This window comes from Pongo abelii, chromosome 22 (assembly GCF_028885655.2).
Source record: "Pongo abelii isolate AG06213 chromosome 22, NHGRI_mPonAbe1-v2.0_pri, whole genome shotgun sequence".
In the NCBI taxonomy this organism is placed as follows: domain Eukaryota; kingdom Metazoa; phylum Chordata; class Mammalia; order Primates; family Hominidae; genus Pongo; species Pongo abelii.
This window is the reverse complement of record NC_072007.2, coordinates 42,554,855-42,575,953: the sequence shown is the minus strand read 5'-3', so window position 1 is coordinate 42,575,953 and position 21,099 is coordinate 42,554,855. Positions and strand designations below refer to the sequence as shown.

Genomic DNA, 21,099 nt, shown 5'->3' with positions numbered 1-21,099 from the left:
AATTGGGAGCAAGTACAGGCCTTGTGTTGCAGTTGCTTGATGGGAGATGTGTCTCTGAAGTCTTGTTAAATTTACAGGTGTCTTCTCTTTCCTATTCTTACTTTCTCTGTCTAATAAACTTTTTTTTTTAAGGAGCAGTTTTATATTCATAGCAAAATTGAGAAAAAGGGACAGATTTTCTATATACCTCCAGCCCACACACCTGCATAGCCTCCCCATTATCGACATGCTGCCTCAGATTGGTACATTTGTTACAACTGATGAACCAACAGTGACACACCATTATCACCCAGAGTCCATAGTTTACATTAGGGTTCACTGTTGTTGTACATTCTATGGGTTTGGGAAAATGTATAATAACATGTATCCACCATTATCGTATCATACAAAGTAGTTTCACTGCCCTGAAAGTCTTTTATGCTACACCTATTTATCCCTGCCTAGCGTCTTCCAACAGTAAATAATAAGAAGCTTAAAAAAATTATTACACATTTCTGAGGCTGGGCGCGGTGGCTCATCCCTGTAATCCCAGCACTTTGGGAGGCCGAGGCAGAAGGATCACTTGAGGCCAGAAGTTTAAGACCAGCCTGGCCAACAGGGTGAAACCCCTTCTCTACTACAATAATAAAAAAATTAGTCAAGCATGGTTGTGCACACTTGTAGTCAGTCTCAACTACTCAGGAGGCTGAGGCAGGAGAATCGCTTGAACCCAAGAGGTGAAGGTTGCAGTGAGCCAAGATCGTGCCACTACACTCCAGATTGGGTAATGGAGTGAGACTCTGTCTCAAAAAAAAAATATATATATATATATATAAAAAATGCATTTTTGAACTTAAATCTATGTACATTTTGTACATTTCTTGTCCTAGAACAAGCTTGTTATAGGCCGCATGTGGCCCAGGATGGCTTTGAGTGTGGCTGAATACAAATTCATAAACTTTCTTAAAACATTATGAGATTCTTTTGCATTTTTTTAAAAGCTCATCAGCTATTGTTACTATTTGTTTATTTTATGTGTGGCCCAAGACAATTATTCTTCTTCCAGTGTGGCCCAGGGAAGCCAAAAGATTGGATACCCCTGTGAACCTTGAATTCAGTCATTTCTCCAAGGAATCCCAATTCTTAGTAGAAAATGGTATTTAGCTATCACGGTCTAGATGATAGGGGTGCTTGTTGCTACTGGGTTGGTTACAATGTTTAGACCTATTCAATGTAGAGAGCTAGAAAATATTTATTTTTTGAGATAAAAAATAGCATGAGTTCATACTGATGCTTCCACTTCAAAATCACAAGCATGGAGTTTTTACTTAACCTTATCTTTCTTAGCTGTATCTCTTTCTCCAAAACTTAAAATTATATTCCCAACAAGACTAACATAATTACTCAATATACAATGTACACACAAACAACCTCAGAATAGCAATATCAGTTCTTTTTTGTCTTTGGAATAATTTATTATTTTTGTTCTTTTTTTCAAAAACTTTTTTTCCATAGGTTTTTGGGGAACAGGTGGTATTTGCTTACATGAGTAAGTTCTTTAGTGGTGATTTGTGAGATTTTGGTGCACCTGTCACTTGAGCAGTATACACTGAACCCAATTTGTGGTCTTTTATCCCTCACCCCCTTTCCACCCTTTCCCCCTGAGTCCCCAAAATCCACTGTATCATTTTTATGCCCTTGCATCCTCATAGCTTAGCTACCACTTATGAGTGAGAACATACAATGTTTGGTTTTCCATTCCTGAATTACTTCACTTAGAATAATAGTCTCCAATCCAGTCCAGGTTGCTGCAAATGCCTTTTTGTGGCTGAGTAGTATTCCATTATATATATATACGATATATATCTATCATATATATATATACGATATATATCTATCATATATATACACATGTATATATCTATCATATATATACACATGTATATATCTATCATATATATACACATGTATATATCTATCATATATATACATATACATGTATATATCTATCATATATATACATATACATGTATATCTATCATATATATACATATACATGTATATCTATCATATATATACATATACATGTATATCTATCATATATATACATATACATGTATATCTATCATATATATACATATACATGTATATCTATCATATATATACATATACATGTATATCTATCATATATATACATATACATGTATATCTATCATATATACACATATACATGTATATCTATCATATATATACATATATATCATGTATATATGATATATATATATCACAGTTTCTTTATCCACTCATTGATTGATGGGCATTTGGGCTGGTTCCACGTTTTTGCAATTGCTATTGTGCTGCTATAAACATGCGTGTGCAAGTATCTTTTTCATATAATGATTTATTTTCCTCTGGATAGCTACCCAGTAGTGGGATTGCTGGATCAAATGGTTTTAGTTCTTTAAGGAATCTCCACACTGTTTCCATAGTGGTTGTACTGTACTAGTTTACATTCCCACCAGCAGTGTAGAAGTGCTCCCTGTTCACTGCATCCATGCCAACATGTACTATTTTTGGATTTTTTGATTATGGCCATTCTTGTGTGGGTAAGATGGTATTGCAATGTGGTTTTGATTTGCATTTCCCTAATCATTAGTGATGTTGAGCATTTTTCTTAGTGCCTAATCATTAGTGATGTTGGCCATTTGTATATCTTCTTTCAAGAATTGTCTATTCATGCCCTTGCCCACTTTTTGATGGGATTTTTTTTTTTTTTTTTTTCTTGCTGATTTGAGTTCTTTGTAGATTCTGGATATTAGTCCGCGTCAGATGTATAGATTGTGAAGATTTTCTCCCACTCTGCGGATTGTCTGTTTATTCTGCTGATTTTCCTTTTGTCGTGCAAAAGCTCTTTAGTTTAATCAAGTCCCACCTATTTATCTTTGTATTTGTTGCATTTGCTTTTGGGTTCTTGGATATGAAATCTTTGCCTAGGCCAATGTTTAGAAGGGTTTTTCCGATGTTATCTCCTAGAATTTTTATAGTTTCAGGTCTTAGATGTAAGTCCTTAATCCATCTTGAGTTGATTTTTGTATAAAGTGAGAGATGAGGATCCAGTTTAATTCTTCTACACGTGGCTTGCTAATTATCCCAGCATCATTTGTTGAATAGGGTGTCCTTTCCCCACCTTATGTTTTTGTTTGCTTTGTCAAAGATCAGTTGGCTCTAAGTATTTGGGTTTATTTCTGGGTTCCCTATTCTGTTCCATTGGTCTATGTCCCTATTTTTATACAAGTACCATGCTGTTTTGGTGATTACGGCCTTATAGTATAGCTTGAAATCGGGCAATTTGATGCCTCCAGATTTGTTCTTTTTGCTCAGTCTTGCTTTGGCTGTGTGGGCTCTTTTTTGGTTCTATATGAATTTTAGGATTGTTTTTTCTGGTTCTGTGAAGAATGATCATGGTATTTTGATGGGAATTGCATTGAATTTGTAGATTGCTTTTGGCAGTACGGTCATTTTGACAATATTGATTCTACCCATCCATGAGCATGAGATGTGTTTCCATTTGTTTCAGCAGTGTTCTGTATTTTTCCTTGTAGAGGTCTTTCACCTTTTTGGTTAGGTATATTCCTAAGTATTTTATTTTATTTTTTTTGCAGCTAACAATATCAATTCTAACAACAATAACATGCTTACTAAAAATGGTTTAAAATCTTTTTGGGAAAGAGACGGCAGAAATTTATTCATTTATTTTGGTACTTAGGGTATATCTCATGAGATATGTATAGTCAAGTTCATGTTTTAAAATTACTCAAAATAGTTCTTCTCTATGCAGCTATGCCATCCACTAGATATATTCAATATCTACATATTTAGAGGTTTTTTTAAAAAAAGATTTTGTTTTAAAATTATGTCAAATAGTTACATGATTCCAAAGTCAAATATACAAGACAAAGTACACTTGTGGATCCGTAGTTCCTATTCCTCTTCTGTGTTTCTGTTACTTTCAGCTAAGGAGGCACTTTAAAAAAAAGTTTTTGGTATATCCTTCAATTTTTAAAAATATAAGTAAATATGTATGTATATTAATGTCTTTCCCCTACCTTTTTTTAGATGTCCATTGGCAAATTACATTTTTAAAAAATATTGTTTTATTTTTTTGAGGCAGGGTCTTGCGCTATTGTGCAGGCTGGAGTGCAGTGGCTCAATCTTGGCTCACTGTAACCTCTGCCTCCTAGGCTCAAGGAATCCTCCCACCTCAGCATCCTGAGTAGCTGAGACTACAGGCATGTGCCACCATGCCCAGCTAACTTTTTTTGTATTTTTAGTAGAGACAGGGTCTTGCCATGTCACCCAGGCTGGTGTCGAACTCCTGGACCCAAGTAATCCCCCTACCTTGGTCTCCCAAAGTGCTAAGATTACAGGCGTGAGCCACTGCACCCAGCCTGCCTTTTTTTACTTAACCATTTATTCTGGTGTCCCCTCCATGGCATGTAGAGATAAGCCTCTTTCTTTTTCACAGGTACGTAATGCTCCATCGTGTGGTTGTACTACATCTTATCCATTCACTTCCCACTTGATGAATGTTTGGGTTGTTTTCAGTCTTTTCTATTTCAAGTAGTGCTGCAATGTCTTGTGTTCATGTTTTACCATATTTTTGCCAGTGTACTTTTGGAATCAATTCCTAGATGTGAGGGGTGTGTGTGTGTGTGTGTATGAGAGAGAGAGAGAGAGCGAGACAGAGAAAGGATACGTATGTATGCAATTTTGTTAGATATTGCCAAATTCCTTTCCATAGAGGTTATAATATCTTGCATTTCTATCAACAATGTATGAAAGTGCCTGTTTTCTAGGGCAACAGTATGGACAACAGATTATGTTGTCAAACTTCTGGATTTTATCAAAGTGGTAGGTGAGCTATTGGTTTTTAGTGTCGTTTAAAAATGAGCATGGCAGAGAATCTTTTCATATATTAAATATTTGCTTTTCTTTTACAGCGACCTATCTTTCTACATTTCTTGTTGTAGCATATTTTCAAATAAGAAAAGCTATGTGGCCGGGTGCAGTGGCTCACACCTGTAATCCCAACACTTTGGGAGGCCTAGGCGGGTGGATCATCTGAGGTCGGGAGTTCGAGACCAGCCTGGCCAACCTGGTGAAACCCCGTCTCTACCAAAAATACAAAAATTAGCTGGGTATAGTGGCAGACACCTGTAATCCCAGCTGCTCGGGAGGCTGAGGCAGGAAAATCACTTAAACCCAGGAGGTGGAGGTTGCAGTGAGCCGAGATCGCGCCATTGCACTCCAGTCTGGGTGACAGAGCAAGACTCTGTCTCAAAAAAAAAAAAAAAAAAAGCTATGTAAAAGATAAAATTTTCAAGTTCTGTTACATCTGAAAATGGCAATTATACCTGGATCATGATTGGAATGGGTGTATAACTCTAGTCTGAAAATCATCTGCCCACTGAACTTTGAGCTTTCTGGCTTCTGAAGTCAGGTTGCTGATGAGAAGTCCAATGTGATCTGATTCTTGCACCTTTTCCCTCTTCTCTGAAACTTTTAGAAATTTCTCTGAAGGTTGGAGTTCTGATAATTTACAATGTTAAGCCTTGGTGTGAGATTATTTCATTTCTTGTGCCAGGAAATTAGTATGCTCTTCCAATCTGAAGATTCATCTTTTAGCAATTGCATTCCCTCCCTTCTTCCTCTCCTCTTCCCCTCCCCTCCCCTCTCCTCTCCTTCCTTCCTTCTTTCTTTCTTTCCTTTCTCTCTCTCTCTTTTTCTTTCTTTCTTTCTTTTTTGACAGGGCCTCACTCTGTCGCCCAGGCTGGAGTGCAGTGAAAATTTCTGTCTGTCTGTCTGTCTGCCTTCCTTCCTTCCTTTCTTTTTCTTTTCTTTTCTTTCTTTCTCTTTCTTTTCTCTCTCTCTTTTTTTTTTTTTTTTTTTTTTTTGACACTCTGTCGCCCAGGCTGGAGTGCAGTGGCATGATTCTGGCTCACTGCAGCCTCTGCTTCCCAGGCTTAAGCGATTCTCCTGCCTCAGTCTCCTGAGTAGCTGGGATTATAGGCATGCATCAACACCGCCCAGCTAATTTTTGTGTTTTTAGTAGAGACTGGATTTCACCAGGTGGGCCAGGCCGGTCTCGAACTTTTGACCTCAAATGGCCCACGCACCTCAGCCTCCCAAAGTGCTGGGATTACAGGCATGAGCCACGGTGCCCAGTCAACTGCATTTTTTCTTTAAATGATTTTTTCTCTTTATTTTGTGTTCCCTGTATATTTGAACCACCTGTTAGTCAGATGTTGAACCTCCTGGACCTATGCCTCTTGTCTTTTCTTTGGCCATTTACATTTCTTACTTATTTGATTATATATTCTGTGAATTCCTTTATCTTTCAATCCTTCAGCTATGGATACGATGTTTCTTGAATCTCTCCGATAATACTTGATTTGTAATCTTAAGCATCTCTGATATTATTCCAGATTCAGAAGTCACAAAACTCACTTTCTGATTAGTCTGTGCTGTGTTTAGAAAATACCCTTTTAGTTAAAAGGGAGATTTACGTGTTTGGCATAGAGGCTAAAACCTATTATTCTCTAATGGCTATAGCATAGCCCTGGTGATCAGTCTTAGCCATCTTCCTCCAGTTGTATCAAAAAAAAAAAAAAAAGAACAGAACTGTGGGGAAACAAAGGAGTGCTTAGAAAGAAAGTGAGGGGCTGATAGAAGAATTTTACATTGAGAGGCTGGGCGCAGTGGTTCACGCCTGTAATTCCAGCACTTTGGGAGGCCGAGGCGGGCGGATTGCCTGAGGTCAGGAGTTCGAGACCAGTCTGGCCAACATGGTGAAACACTGTCTCTACTAAAAATACAAAAAAATTAGCCGGGCGTGGTGGCGTGCACCTGTAATCCCAGCTACTCGGGAGGCTAAGGCAGGGGAATTGCTTGAACCAGGGAGGTGGAGGTTGCAGTGAGCTGAGATCACGCCATTACACTCCAGCCTGGGTGACAGAGTGAGACTCAGTCTCAAAAAAAAAAAAGAATTTTACATTGGAAACATATTCTTCTCTTACATGATATTGGAATTCCTCAGAGTTAGCCCATTGAAAGATGTATTTTGAAAACTACAAGGCCCTATCAGATATACGGTGTTACATTTCATCAGTTTGGTGTGACCACTGGACTTGGGGTCCAGAGACCCAGGTTCTGGACTGGAATCTGCATTTAGTCAGGATTCTTTTGGTAGTGACAGAAACCCAATTGTAAGTGGCTTAAACACCAGTGGGGTTTAATGGGACCATGGTGTGAGGTGGGGGCCGTGGAGCTCGATGGGGAGCAGTGGGGCGTGGCTGCTGCTAGGACTCCCGGGCTCCGCCTTGCATCTTGTCTCTTTCTGAGGGTCAAGGTCATGCCAGGCTGTTCCACGTGGCTAGGGACATGGCTGATGACAGCTCTGTAGTCGTGATTCAAGAGGAAAGGATGAGCAGAGGACTCTCCTTTCAAGCTTTGGCATGAAAAATCCCAGGATGGACACAGACTGGCTCTAGCTTGGTTCTGCTCACCTTGAACCAGTTGCTGTGACCAGGAAGGTGGCAGCTTTGGGTGCCATTTGGCCCCTAGACATATTTCTACCAATAACTGGATCAGGCCAGGTGTGGTGGCTCATGCCTATAATCCCGGCACTATGGAAGGCCGAGGTAGGGGGATCACTTGAGTTGCAGACCAGCCTGGGCAACATAGCCAGACCCTGTCTCTACAAACAATACAAAAAATTAGCCAGGTGTGGTGGCATGTGCCTGTAATCCCAGCTATTTAGGAGGCTGAGGCACAAGAATCATTGGACCCTGGGAGGCGGAAGTTGCACTGAGCTGAGATCACACCACTGCACTCCAGCCTGGGTGACAGACTAAGACTGTCTCAAAAAAAAAAAAAAAAAAAAGAATTGGATCAACTGGTCCTCAGATGCAGCTGCAGCCAACTCTTTACGCACTAAAGGAGCCAGCTGACTGATTCCAGCTACCTGTCATCCATCATGTTAGTGAAAGGAAGGGAATGAAATTAAAATATAGCCTGCGATTGCATTCTGTAGCCATTAATTTCTTTTCTTCTTTCTTTTTTTTTTTTTTTTTTGACGGCGTTTCACTCTTTCACCCAGGCTGGAATGTAGAGGTGCAATCTCAGCTCACCCCAACCTCCACCCTCTGGGTTCAAATGATTCTCCTGCCTCAGCCTCCTGAGTAGCTGGGACTATAGGGGGCCACCACCACAGCTGGCTAATTTTTGTATTTTTAGTAGAGACGGAGTTTCGCCATGTTGGCCAGGCTGGTCTCTAACTCCTGACCTCAGGTGATCCACCCCTTTGGCCTCCTAAAGTGCTGGGATTACAGGCATGAGCCACTGCGCTCGGCCTATAGCCATTAATTTCTGATTTTCCTCAATTGCCAGAGCACTCTTAAAAGGCCATAATTCTCCCAAATTATCAAGATCTCATTTGTTTCTTCTCTTTTTCCTTCTCTCCTCCAGTTATATTTTCTTGCTCTCTCTCTCTCCCTTCTAGTGCTAACCATTGATATAAATTAGATGAGCATTTGTTTGTTATTTACACTAAAGCTTTTGAATCAAGCCAAAAATTAGGGTTGAATCAGGTAGTTCAAGTAACCCATATGTTGTGCAAGAAAAGACTGCAGGTTACAATAAAAATGGAACTCTCTTTCACATTTTGCCTTCTGCTATGCCCTTAGACCTTCTTCGGTGATGACCGCCTTCCCTGTGGCCCTAGATGAGCACAAGGGCAGTCTGTGTGTGGGATTCCTTCCCATTCACGCTCCACCCTGCTCTTGACTATGGTGAACTTGTATCGATTACATCAATATGCTCCGTGCCCTGTGGATTCTGGCTGGATGTGGGCAATGGCGAGTTCCAGCAGGAAACTGGAGGGACAGAAGAGAGCAAGGTCAGAGAATTTAATCTCCTGCTTCCCTCCCTGAGGTCACCCCAGCTGGTGGCTGTGACCCTGGATGGAAGGTGATTGTCTCAAGGTGGTCTGCTCTTCGCAACTCTCCTTCCTTCTGGTAACCTCGCCCAGCGTCCCTCTAGGTCGAGGGAAGGGTGGTGTTGGCTTCAGTACTGCTAACTTGGATTCCTGTACCATCCCTCATGGTTCTCTCCTACAAACCTTTGCAAAGAAACCCTCCCCATACTAGCAGAATTTTAGTGCATGCTCTCTGTGTTCTTCTAAGGCCCTCTCAGGGAATAGACAATTCTGTAGGCACTTTCGTTGCAAACAGAATCTCAGTGAAGAAATGGTAGCATCAGTCCAAGATACTAATCAACACAGCAATCTTCACTACAGGATGAGAATTGTTTTTCCTTTGCCCCAGGTAGGACATAGGCTGCCTCAGCCTTCCCTGCCTCAGGTGGGGAAGGGGCTGTGGCTGGCCCTGTTCTTTCGCACCTCACCTGTTCCCTGCGGTTTTCATTTCTGCCTAGCCTGAGATGGGGAAAGTGGGGGATAGGACAGTTTTCACTTTGATATGGTTTGGCTCTGTGTCCCCACCCAAATCTCATCTTGAATTGCAATCTCCATGTGTTGAGGGAGGGGCGTGGCGGGAGTAACTGGATCATGGCGGCAGTTCCCCCAGGCTGTTCTCATGATAGTGAGTTCTCACGAGATCTGGTGGTTTTAAAGTGTGGCACCTCCCCTTGGCTTGCTCTCTCTCTCCTGCTGCCACGTAAGACGTGCTTTGCTTCCCCTTTGTCTTCCACCATGATTGCAAGTTTCCTGAGGCCTTCCCAGCCATGCAGAACTGTGAGTCAGTTAAACCTCTTTCCTTTATAAATTACCCAGCCTCAAGTAGTTCTTTATAGCAGCATGAGAACAGACTAATACACACTTGAACTCGTTCTAACTTTGTTTTGCACTCTTACGTCAGATCTAGTTAGACCTGACCCTCTCTCCTAGCCCCATCGGGGACTCCCTGCACCTCCCAAATGCCAGGTGCATGCCCATGACCCACTGGGCAAGGCCTCATCTCAGGCTGGCTCTCCCTCTGCCCTGGTTCTCCAGGAGTGCTGTTCACACTTGACTCACCCCTGGGATGTCTTCGTGCTTCCAGGTTAGCTCCTTAGGCAGAAATTAAGACTCTAGGTGACATCCTGCCAGCAAAGTTCAGATCTGGCTGACAACCCACCTTGTTTGCCTTTGTTGTGCTACCAAAACACATGCAGCTTGACGCTCCTGCAGGTCACCCTGTCCCCAAGTGCCTGGGAACCAACAGGTATGTAAGTGTCTCCTCAAAGTCTCTTGTCAGCCAAATTGAGGCAAGGAGGCAGATACCCTCATCTTCTCTATTGGGGAGGGGCCCATCTCCAAAGAGATCCTTCCAGTGAAGTCATCTTGGTCACCATTTTCTCACTTCCTTTATATTCCCAAAGTGTGTGAGAGAGGTGTAAGAGAAGGAGGAAATCAGCTAGGCATGGTGGCCAATGCCTGTAATCCCAGCACTTTGGGAAGCTGAGGTGGGTGGATTACCTGAGGTCAGGAGTTCAAGACCAGCCTAGTCAACATGGTAAAGCCCCGTCTCTACTAAAAATACAAAAATTAGCTGGGTGTGGTGGTGGGTGCCTGTAATCCCAGCTACTCAGGAGGCTGAGGTGGGAGAATCCCTTGAACCTGGGAGGTGGAGGTTGCAGTGAGCCGAGATCATGTCACTGCACTCCACCCTGGGTGACAGAGTGAGACTCCAAAAAAAAAATAATAATAATAAGCAGGACGAAATCATCTCTCTTAAATCTACTCTGAAGATTCCTCCAGGAAGGAGGGCAATCTGTCTCACAGACACTTTGATATCTCATTTTTACTTAATCTTGGAGTCTTAGTGGAAACTTCAATTTTAACATACTGTAACAGATTGTTCCATACATTTTTGGTTGCTAGTAAAAACAAAACAATTGAAACTGGCTTCCACAATAACTGGAACTGGTTGGCTCACACAACTGGAAGGATCTAGAGATTGGGTGCTGTTTCTCTGTGACTCCCTTACTCAGATTGGGCAAAATTGAACTTGACAAGGCCAAGTTTTTATTCTGAGCCAATCCCTATTGCCAGGGGAGCAGCATGGGTAGCCAGGGGTAGGTGCCATCCCTGCCCCAATCACTGTGGAAGAGTCATGGTCATCCTGATTGATTGGGTTAAACCTCTAGGGACTCATTCCCGGAACTGGTGGTGAGATTGGTGGAGATGGACTCAACCTTATCCAAATCTCCTAGTTATATAACTAGGAAGAACGGTGAGAATGTAGTTTAGGAAGCAACCACAACCACGAACTATGAGGTCATCTTTTTCAAGCATCTCATTTTGTCCTCCCATAAATATGATGATTTTGTGGTTAGCTGAGGTTTTGTTTTGTTTTTTATTTTTTTGAGACAGGATCTCATTCTGTCACCCAGGCTGGAGTGCAATAGCGTAATCACAGCTTACTGCAGCCTCGACCTCCCAAGCCCAACCCATCCTCCTGCCTCAGCCTCACAAGCAGCTGGGACTACAGGGGCGCACCACCATGCCTGGCTAATTTTGAAATCTTTGTAGAGACAGGATCTCTCTATGTTGCCCAGGTTGGTCTCAAACTCCTGGGCTCGAGTGACTCTCTCGCTTCAGCCTCCCAAAGTGCCGGGGTTACAGGCATGAGCCACCATGGCTAGCCTTGTTTTTATATTCATAATATTAATACAAACACACTTGTGCCTATAGAGGAATTCATTTTGCATCAGCCAACTTCTCCATGACGTGCAGGAGGCATCATGCCTACAAACCATGATATTTTGAAGGACCATGAAAATGTTTCAATTTTTTTAATCAAGAGAAATAAATGAACTTACAGGTCTAAAAATGTTTTATGATTATCATTTTAATATAATCATCTTCATAGTAATGTGACTATAAAATGAAATTTTTATTAACTGTTTTATGGAGAGAAAGGCCTACTAAGGCAAAAATAGGGCCCCTGAAAGTCACCATGCAGCTTGGCCTTGTATTCCTTCTTTCCTGGGGCATCCTATCATAGAATTTAAGTATTGACAATAGGAACCCAAAGTCTGAGACAAGATGATCCTTTGAATCCCAAAGTAACTAGCCACTTACTTAAAGAACTCATGTGGATTGTATCAATGTTGTACCAGAGATATTATGCTTGAAAACAACAGTCCAGGAAGGTCAAGCTTGGCTCCACAAAAGCAGAAGGGGCAAAGTATGGTGATGCATGCCTGTAGTTCCAGCTACTTGGGAGGCTGAGGCAGGAGGATCGCTTGAGGCCAGGAGTTCGAGACCAGCCTGGGCAACATACTGAAATATCATCTCTGAAAAAATAAAGAAAAGAAAAAAAAAGCAGAAGGAAGGAAGAGAATTCTATGGGTAAAAAAAAAAAAGCCTAAATTATCTAAAGCATTTTCTTCCAGTAAGAAGCTGATTAACATGAGCATGGTGTGCCAAGGTTTACAAAGTATTTTCATGAATATTAGAAAACTTGATCCTCATGAACAACTTGGTGTAGTACTGAAGAAACAGACTCCATTTACTCCATGAAGAATTAGACTCAGGGAAGGCAAACAGCCTTTTCCACAGTTCCCTACACTGTTACTACCTTGTGGAGGGAGGGGTAAGTTACCAGGACCACTGACTCCAAAGCTTTTGCTTTTTGCTAGTGGCTGTAAGCACTAAACTTGGAAGTACATTTACGTAAATAGTTTATGCAACCAAGCAAAGTAGGCAGTGACTTGGGGGACACCCAGAGCGTAGTAGGAACAGAGGTAGGTCCTTGCAGGTAGCTTTCTTCCCAGGTATACCACCAGACTGTCTGTGGTGCAGCTGGCTGGTTCCCCGCCAGCTTTCCCTCTTGACCTTCGGTGTTTTAGGCAGAGGCTGGCTTTCTGGGGCAGCTGAGGAAATCTGTCCTTATCATCAACAAGCGATGCTTCTTCCTTGCAAGGACGAATTGTTCCTTGATCCAAGCAGCAGGGACACTTCCAGGCTTTCCAGGGGCACTGCTGCTTCCTCAACTTTTTCCTTGCAGTGACAGACAGCCTGAGTGATCCGGGGCCCTTCCCAGGGTCACATTCCAGGAATAGCAATGCGCAAAAGGACCCTGTGATGAGGGACTCCTCTATCCCCTTCCTTCTCCACTTCATGGAAAGGAGGCCCCCAGAAGCCGACAAAATAGAGCAGTGGTCATCAAAAGTGGAGCTGCTTATATACAACTATAATTAGTTCACTTACAAAAAAGAAAAAGGGTGGTGGTCTGGCACAGTGGCTCACGCTTGCGATCCTGGCATTTTGGGAGGCCGAGGCGGGAAGATCGCTTAAGGCTAGGAGTTCGAGAGCCGCAACATAGAAAGACTCCCCCCCACCCCCCAAAAAGGTTGGGCTGCCAATACTGACAGCGTGGGCACGCCTAGGAGCTTGTTAGAAATGCAGATTCTCGGGCTAACCTGCTACCTGCTGAACCAGAGTCTGTGAAGATGGAACCTGGCGATCTGCTTAAGAAGCTCGCCAGGTGGTTCTTAGACACTCAAGCTTGCAGCCGGTAACTTTCTCAGTGACGCTGCCTCTCCCACGGAAAGGGGTGAATAATCCTTAGGAAGACAAGAAAACAGGTCTGCAACGTCAATTTCTTCAGGCTGGAAAACCTGACGCAGGCGCAGTGACTATCACGCCAGGCCCAGGCCGCACGGTGCGCATGCGTACTAGAGGCCGCCCGCCGTCCCACCCCCTTCAGGCGTTTGCCCCTTCTCGGCCTCCGCCACCGCGCCCCGCTCCGCGCATGGGCAGCGGCGTTTTTTTTTTCCCATGGCGCTCTGGGGCGCGGGAGATTTGTAGGTAATGGCGGGCGTTGGGTCACTGAGGTGTAGCAGAGGATGCGCTGGCGGCTGTGAGTGCGGCGACAAGGGCAAATGCAGCGACTCCTCGCTGTTGGGCAAGAGACTCTCCGAAGACTCGAGCCGCCACCAGCTGCTGCAGAAGTGGGCGAGCATGTGGAGCTCCATGAGCGAAGACGCGTCGGTGGCCGACACGGAAAGGGCGCGGCTGGAGGAGGCGGCGGCTGCGGAGGAGAGGCCGCTGGTGTTCCTGTGCTCCGGCTGCCGGCGGCCGCTGGGCGACTCGCTGAGCTGGGTGGCCAGCCAGGAGGACACCAACTGCATTCTGCTTCGCTGTCAGTTGGGTCGAGCCGGGCAGGGGGGGCGTGGGGACGCCTTCTTCCAGGGGTGCCGCGCGTGGGCGGCCCGGGAGGAGGCGGGGGCTCCTTGGGGCTGCCCAGGGACTTTAAGAGCAAAAAGTGTGAGAGTGTGAGCTGTCGCAGGAAAAGGGGAGGAGGGTCCCCCTCCACTTTGGCTCTCGGGCGGCGGGTTCTTTTCTGGGGTCCCCGATCCCAGAAGAGCAGCGGTTGAGTCAGCATCATCGTGAGCATTACTCAGAAACAAAGGGCAACAAAGAATAACACTTTTAAAGACCCTGAAAAAAGAAAAACAAATGGTCAACTAGACTGTAAGCACTTGAGGTGCAGCCAGTACTATTACTCCCCACAGAAATTAGCGGGCTGTTGGTGTATCAGCGGATGCCTCTACAGTCTCCCAGTGATAGAGCCGTAGAGCTGTCGGAACACAGTGTTACGGGGAAGAAAGGGAAGGAAACTTGCAATAAAAGCACCAACAACCTCATCGAAATTGGCGAGGAAGGAGGGTGTAGCAAAAGAGTTCAGAAGAAGGCAGGAATTAGTTTCTAATCCTGGTTCTAGCAGTTACCTCTGTTGTTCCACTGTTCCCTCATTTTGATATTTTTCCAGTATTTAGGGATAAAGTGGTTCACATATTTTTTCTGAATTGTTGTAAGAATGGCTGTTGTTTTTGGATTGTGGTTTTTCAAGATGAAGTTTTTTCTCTCTTTGAATGCTTTAAATGTTTCGATGGAAGTAATTCACCACCGGCTTATCGACGTTTCTGGAACGTTTTCCTTGGTGTAATACTGGGAATAAAGGAGCACACCAGTGTCCAGTAGTTAACTGAAAGTTGAGATTAACTCTTTGCACCTATTAAAATCAAACCAGGCCGAGCGCGGTGCCTCAGGCCTGTAATCCCAGCACTTTGGGAGGCCGAAGTGGGCGGATCTCGAGATCCGGAGATCGAGACCATCCTGGCCAACATGGTGAAACCCCGTCTCTACTAAAAATACAAAAATTCCAGACCACCCTCGCCAAAACCAAAAATTAGCCGGGCATGGTGGTGTGCGCCCATAATCCCAGCTACTCCGGAGGCTGAGGCAGGAGAATCGCTGGAACCCGGGAGGCGGAGGTTGCAGTGGGGCGAGATTGCGCCACTGCACTGCAGCCTGGCGACAGAGCTAGACTCCGTCTCAAAAAAAAAAAAACAAAAAAACAGATTTTTTTATCCAGTAGGAAAAGCTCTTTGTTTAAATGAGGTTACCTTGTTTACATCTTTTTAAGGAGTAACATGTTTGGTGTTACATCTTTCATTTTATTTGTACTTTGTTTTGATAGTGTATTTTTTGCCATGTGGGCTCTTTTCATTGTTTTGCTTTACTTATAGAAAGGCTGTTATTTTTGTTATTTAATTTTTATATTAATAGCTTTTAAATTTAAAACATAGTTCTAAAATAGTAAACAGTTTAAAATTTAAAGAACTATACATTTTCTGATTTATCAGATTTAGATACTAGGATTTAACACCTCCCCTCCCCCCCAGTAAAGACAAATAAATGAACTCGGATTCATTTCCATTCCTTCCTTACCCAGTTTGAATTAGTTTAATTATTTTCATTTTGTCAAGGGTTATACATTTACATTCAGTACATTTACATTCTGTTCTGTAGCCATAACAGCTTTACTATGATTTTTTTAAATAGGATTATTTATTTAATAGGTTATTTTTTTAATAGGGTTATAGTGGGTTAACAGCCCTCTGTTGCCCAGGTTGGAGTACAGTGGCGCAATCGTAGCTCACTGTAACCTTGAACGCCTGCTCAAACTATCCTTCCGGCTCAGCTTCCCAAGTGGCTTGGGACTACAGACGCACACTAACACCTGGCTAATTTTTAAATTTTTTGTAGAGACAAGAATCTTGCTATGTTGCTCAGGCTGATCTCAAACTCCTGGCCCCAAGCAATCCCCTGCTTCGGCCTCCTAAAGTGCTGGGATTACGGATGTGAGTTATAGCACCCGATCCTGTAATGTTTATATAAATTTTTTTCCGAACTCCAGTACTCATTAACATAAAAAAGCTTCTTAATAGCGTTTTCATTCCTGAGTTGTTTGATCAATCATTCGTGCTCCCCACGTCCACATCTCCAAGAAAATTTCCAGTTTATGTGCTAGAAAATATTTTCCTTTTTTTTTTTTGTGACAGAGTCTCGCTCTGTTGCCCAGGCTGGAGTGCAGTGGTGCAGTCTCGGCTCACTGCAAGCTCCGCCTCCCGGGTTCACGCCATTCTCCTGCCTCAGCCTCCTGAGTAGCTGGGACTACAGGCGCCCGCCATCATGCCCTGCTAATTTTTTTGTATGTTTAGTAGAGACGGGGTTTCACCGTGTTAGCCAGGATGGCCTCGATCTCCTGACCTCGTGATCCGCCCGCCTCTGCCTCCCAAAGTGCTGGGATTATTTTCCTGTTGTACGTGAATGTTAGCTTGGCTGCAGGTACAGTTCTTGGTCATGCTCTTTGCTTTTGACAGGTGCTGAGCAGCTGGTGCAAAAGCCTTGCGACTAGAGTATGGTCAAAGAGAATAAAGATAAGATTTAGGGAGGAAGGAAGAGACCAGAAACTGCAAGGCGTTGTAGTCTGTTCTAAAGACTAGTAATCTGTTCTAATGAGTATGTTATTATGCTCGCTTAGGCAGGGGAGTAACGTGACCCTGCATTTTCTTTGGAGAAAGCATTGAAGGAGGAACAAGTATGGAAGTGGGGAGGTCAGTGAAGAGCCAGAGTAGTAGTCCAGGTAAGAGGTGGTGCTGGTGGTTTGGGGGCTGGAGTGAGGTTTGTGAGATAGAATTGATGGGATGGATCAGTGGAGTAGATACGGGGGAGCAGGATGAGGAGACAAAGAATCAAGGATGACACCCTGGTTTCTGATTTCAGCAAGCAGGTAGATGGAGTTGGAGTTTACCGAATTAAGGTAGACTGTAGGAGGCCGTGAAATCAAGAGTCTGTTTTGGCCATTTTAGGTCAGATGTCCCTTCTTCATTTCTCTTCACCCTCTACCCTGTCCTTTAGTGTTTCCTAGACCTGGATTCTTTGGGAATGTTTGCTGCTGCCTCTGGAGTCCAGCAGTGACCTCTGTCCAAGTCATTGTTCAAGTAAAAGATGTGTGGCTGGGATCCTGAGGACCCTCTCAATTACTTTTAGAGAAATGGGCCTTGTGTTTGAAATCTGGAGATATATGTGTTGGCTGTTTGCATCTTCCTAGGTTTGGAACCCAATTTCACTATCTGGCAGATAATTCTTTGCAGTCTGTGATTTGAGATTCTAATGGTTCCAAGTTTACTGTGGAATGAATTTTTCCCTCTAATTTTAGCCATTCTATTAATGTTAGTGGTTTTCAGGGAAAGGGAGGAAATAACCTTTTAAAATTTTTCTTAAATTTTTATTTAAAATTTTTTTTGTAGAGATGGAATCTCATTATGTTGTCCAGGTTGACCTCGAACTCCTGGCCCCAAGCCATCCTCTCACCTTGGCCTCCCAAAGGATTGGGATGACAGGTGTGAGTCACTGCGCCTCGTTGGAAATAACTCTTATTCTGTTATCTTTTCCCAGAAGACCTCAGTACATTTAGTTTTGAACAGCTCTTTTGTGTATTTGACTTTGGGCTTATTTTTTGTCCTCCGAGTTCTAAAAAGTTGGATTAGAAATTCTCTGTCTGCATGTATGTTATAACGAACCACATTAATAAATTATTGTTACGTTCTGTTTCTAGGTGTTTCCTGTAATGTTTCTGTGGATAAGGAACAGAAGCTATCCAAACGTGAAAAGGAAAATGGTTGGTGAGTAAAACTGTATTTATATGAATATGTTAGAGAATTTTTTTTTAATAAAAATCTTTAAAAGGTCATTACTAGTAGTAAGGTTACTTGGGATAAAACTTTTCATGATAGTAAAAAATCAGTCATTCCCATATATCAGTTCTTTTTTTGCTTTTTCTATATCCTGTTTTAGAAAGGAGTATGTTAGTTCTTGAGTGGTTGTGGTCACCTTTAGATATTGAAAAGTTAAAGTTTCTAGATTTCTAAAAGCATGTTCTGACAGTCCCTTTTTGGATCTTTGGGCTTGGTGCTGAAGGAAATCGAAAATAAAAATAGAAAAAGAAGGTCGGGCACGGTGGCTCACGCCTGTAATCCCAGCACTTTGGGAGGCCAAGGCGGGCAGATCACCGGGGGTCAGAATTCGAGACCAGCCTGGCCAACATGGCAAAACCTCATCTCCACTAAAAATACAAAAATTAGCCAGGCATGGTGGTGCAGGCCTGCAATCCCAGCTACTCAGGAGGCTGAGACAAGAGAATCACTTTAACCAGGGAGGTGGAGGTTGCAGTGAGCCAAGATCGCCACTGCACTCCAGCCTGGGCAACAGAGCAAGACTCCTTCTCAAAAAAAAAAGAAAAGGAAATACCTGTATTATAAAATCTCAGTGTTAAAGGGTGCCTTAGGCTAATGTTGCCCACCGTTCTCATGTTATGGCACACATAAAATGCTGCTGTCACACACACAGCCTATTGGGGTAAACAGACAAGGCTGTTTGTGGCAAGAGCAAACAACACAGGAGCTCCAGCAATCTGAGGCCCTGTGTGGCCACTTTAAGGGTAGAGGGGACAAATATCTTGCCATACCTGCCACCCATGTGCCATAGTGACGCCTAAGCAAACTGAGTGGGAAGCGCTACCCTATATAATTGTTTCTGCAAATGTAAACTGTATCTTACACTTGCATATGAAATAACTTTAGGTGGTACATGGCTAAACAAAAATTAATTATGTATATATTTTAATGTGTATTAAGAATACTGGCTTTTCATTTTTAGTGACTCTAGAGTATCCTATCAAATAAAGTATATTTCAATTTAAAAAAATTACTCTGTGCACTTACAACCAAATACCTCCTGATGACCCCACCTCCTAATACCATCACATTAGGAGCTGCCATTTCAACTTCTACATGTGGTAGGGGACAGAAACATTCAATACTTAGTCGCTCCTAAAACCCTTTCAATTTCTTGAGTGATGGGGTGATAAGGGTATCTTTTGTTATCATGTTTGGTCTTAGTCCCCAGTTCTGACCGAAGAGCTTCTAAGATGCTTGGAATCTCTGGAGTGATAATAATGTCGTTTTGAATCCTAATGAGGTGACTGTGGCGGGGGGGGCTCCTATGTAGCTTCAGGATTGGGGGCCAGAAGGACCAAGGTATGATTAGAGGGTTGGAAGTTTCAGCCCTACCCCAACCTCTTCTCCCACCTCCATCGAGGGCAGAGGGGCTAGAGAACATCAGCAATGATTTAATTAATCATGCCTGTGTTATAAAACCTCCAAAAAACCCATGGGTTTTAGAGAACTTCTAGATTGGTGAATATGAGATGCCGGGAGGGTGGTGTACCTAGAAAGGTCTTGGAAGCTCTGTGTCCCGCTTCTGTAACCTTTGCCCTATGTATCTCTTCCATAAAAGTAAAAAAAAAAAAAAAAAAGTTTCTCCATTTAAGATAAATTAGTAATAGTACAGACAGTTTGTGGATGTGACAGAAATTGTGGTGCTGGCATGCAGGCCATAAAAATTTGGAAAACCCACCTCAGATCATTTCTCACTTTGTAGTTGAAGAAAGTTAGGCCCAGGGAGGCTAGAACTTTGCTAAGGTACAGGGCTAATTAGCAGTAAGAGCTAGGACAATGCTTGTTATCCTTCCTTACTGCCTTCGAAGTGCTCTTTCTTCTCCACTTTCTAGCTCTAGCCATTTTGCACCATCATTTTTGTCCTATTTGTGTACCAGCTACCAACTGTGCTGTTACATACTAAATTTTTAAAATTAAATCAACTCAAAATTTTTATTCAAATTTGTCTTAAAAGGATTATTTTTCCTATCGTAAATATATATTTGCCATAACTAGAAAGTAACTGAAGATAATTACAGTGAAAACAAACGTTATTAGTTCTAGCTGAGATGTTGTTGCCTGGCTGGTTCTCTGCCTGAGGTCTGTTCTCTTACTATTAAAAGATGTGCAACTATGAGACAAGTATCAAAGACAGTCTAGCACCAAACCGAGACTTTCTTCTTTTTTCTAATCAGGATTGATAGAGAATTCACTCTCTTTGATCTGGAGTTATTAATACTGTTTGTTTGTATCACCTAAACCCATCGATTAGACTGCCTTCAGTTGTCTTGGACTTCACTAGGGTTGTGTGCTCCACACTCCCATATTGCTTTGGGATGCTCGTGAATTTTTTGATAGGCTCGTCCTGCAGAATACCTGCCTGAGCCATTCTGCTGATGGTCAGCAAGAGCACTGTGGGCTTTAGAAATATGTTGTGAACGTACCAGTGCTGTTTTCTCTCTTAAGTCTGACTTTGTCCTTTGTTGAGGATCTTACAGTCAGATTATTCCTTGTCTAACATTACCTTACGATTGTTGGCACTGCCTTCTCAATATTATTGTTCAGTGAAAAGGGTGAATGCTGGCCAAATTCTTGCCAACTGTGAAAGCAGAAAGATGCTGCCTTAGTAGTAGCTACCATCTCTTCATTGTTCCACAAGATGATTCTAAAAGTGTGAATGGGTTTGGTCCTATTTTTGGTGGTGTTTAGGTTGATTTTGATAACTCGGGATAAAACAGTCTTATTCATGGCTCAGTGGATTTGGGGAGTTCAAGCCTCTGCTTTCTCTGAGTGTCCTTTCTTGGCTGATGACATTAGATAACTAGTTTGCAATCTTGGTAATGGTGTGAGGTGGTCTCATAATGGTAATGAGGTTTGATATATAGCATGTAGGTTTGCCTGTTCACTGTGAGTAATTTAGGTGGAATTTACCAACACGCTTTTATATTTCTCATATAAAAACTTATACAAGCTGGCTGGGTATGGTGG

General features: G+C 42.8%; 2 protein-coding genes across 6 annotated transcripts in view; both read left to right on the top strand.

Annotated features, from left to right (window-relative positions):
* URB1 (URB1 ribosome biogenesis homolog) overlaps positions 1-8,812 on the top strand; it is a 118,888-nt gene extending 110,076 nt beyond the window's left edge. The window contains exon 39 of the mRNA XM_024239472.3: positions 8,724-8,812. Coding sequence (XP_024095240.3) covers positions 8,724-8,737 — 14 coding nt within the window. The 3' untranslated portion in view covers positions 8,738-8,812. The remainder of the gene's footprint in view (positions 1-8,723) is intronic.
* A 41-nt stretch (positions 8,813-8,853) lies between these two features.
* The window catches only part of MIS18A (MIS18 kinetochore protein A), a 184,654-nt gene continuing 172,408 nt past the window's right edge, over positions 8,854-21,099 (top strand). For 4 of the 5 annotated variants that reach the window (XM_054542465.2, XM_054542464.2, XM_054542460.2 and 1 more), the window contains exons 1-2: positions 10,247-14,186; positions 17,952-18,018. In XM_054542465.2, the coding sequence (XP_054398440.1) occupies positions 13,856-14,186; positions 17,952-18,018 (398 nt within the window). In that variant the 5' untranslated portion in view covers positions 10,247-13,855. Of the gene's footprint in view, positions 8,936-10,246; positions 14,187-17,951; positions 18,019-21,099 lie in introns of those variants that run through there. The other variant, XM_054542466.2, reaches the window with a different exon arrangement.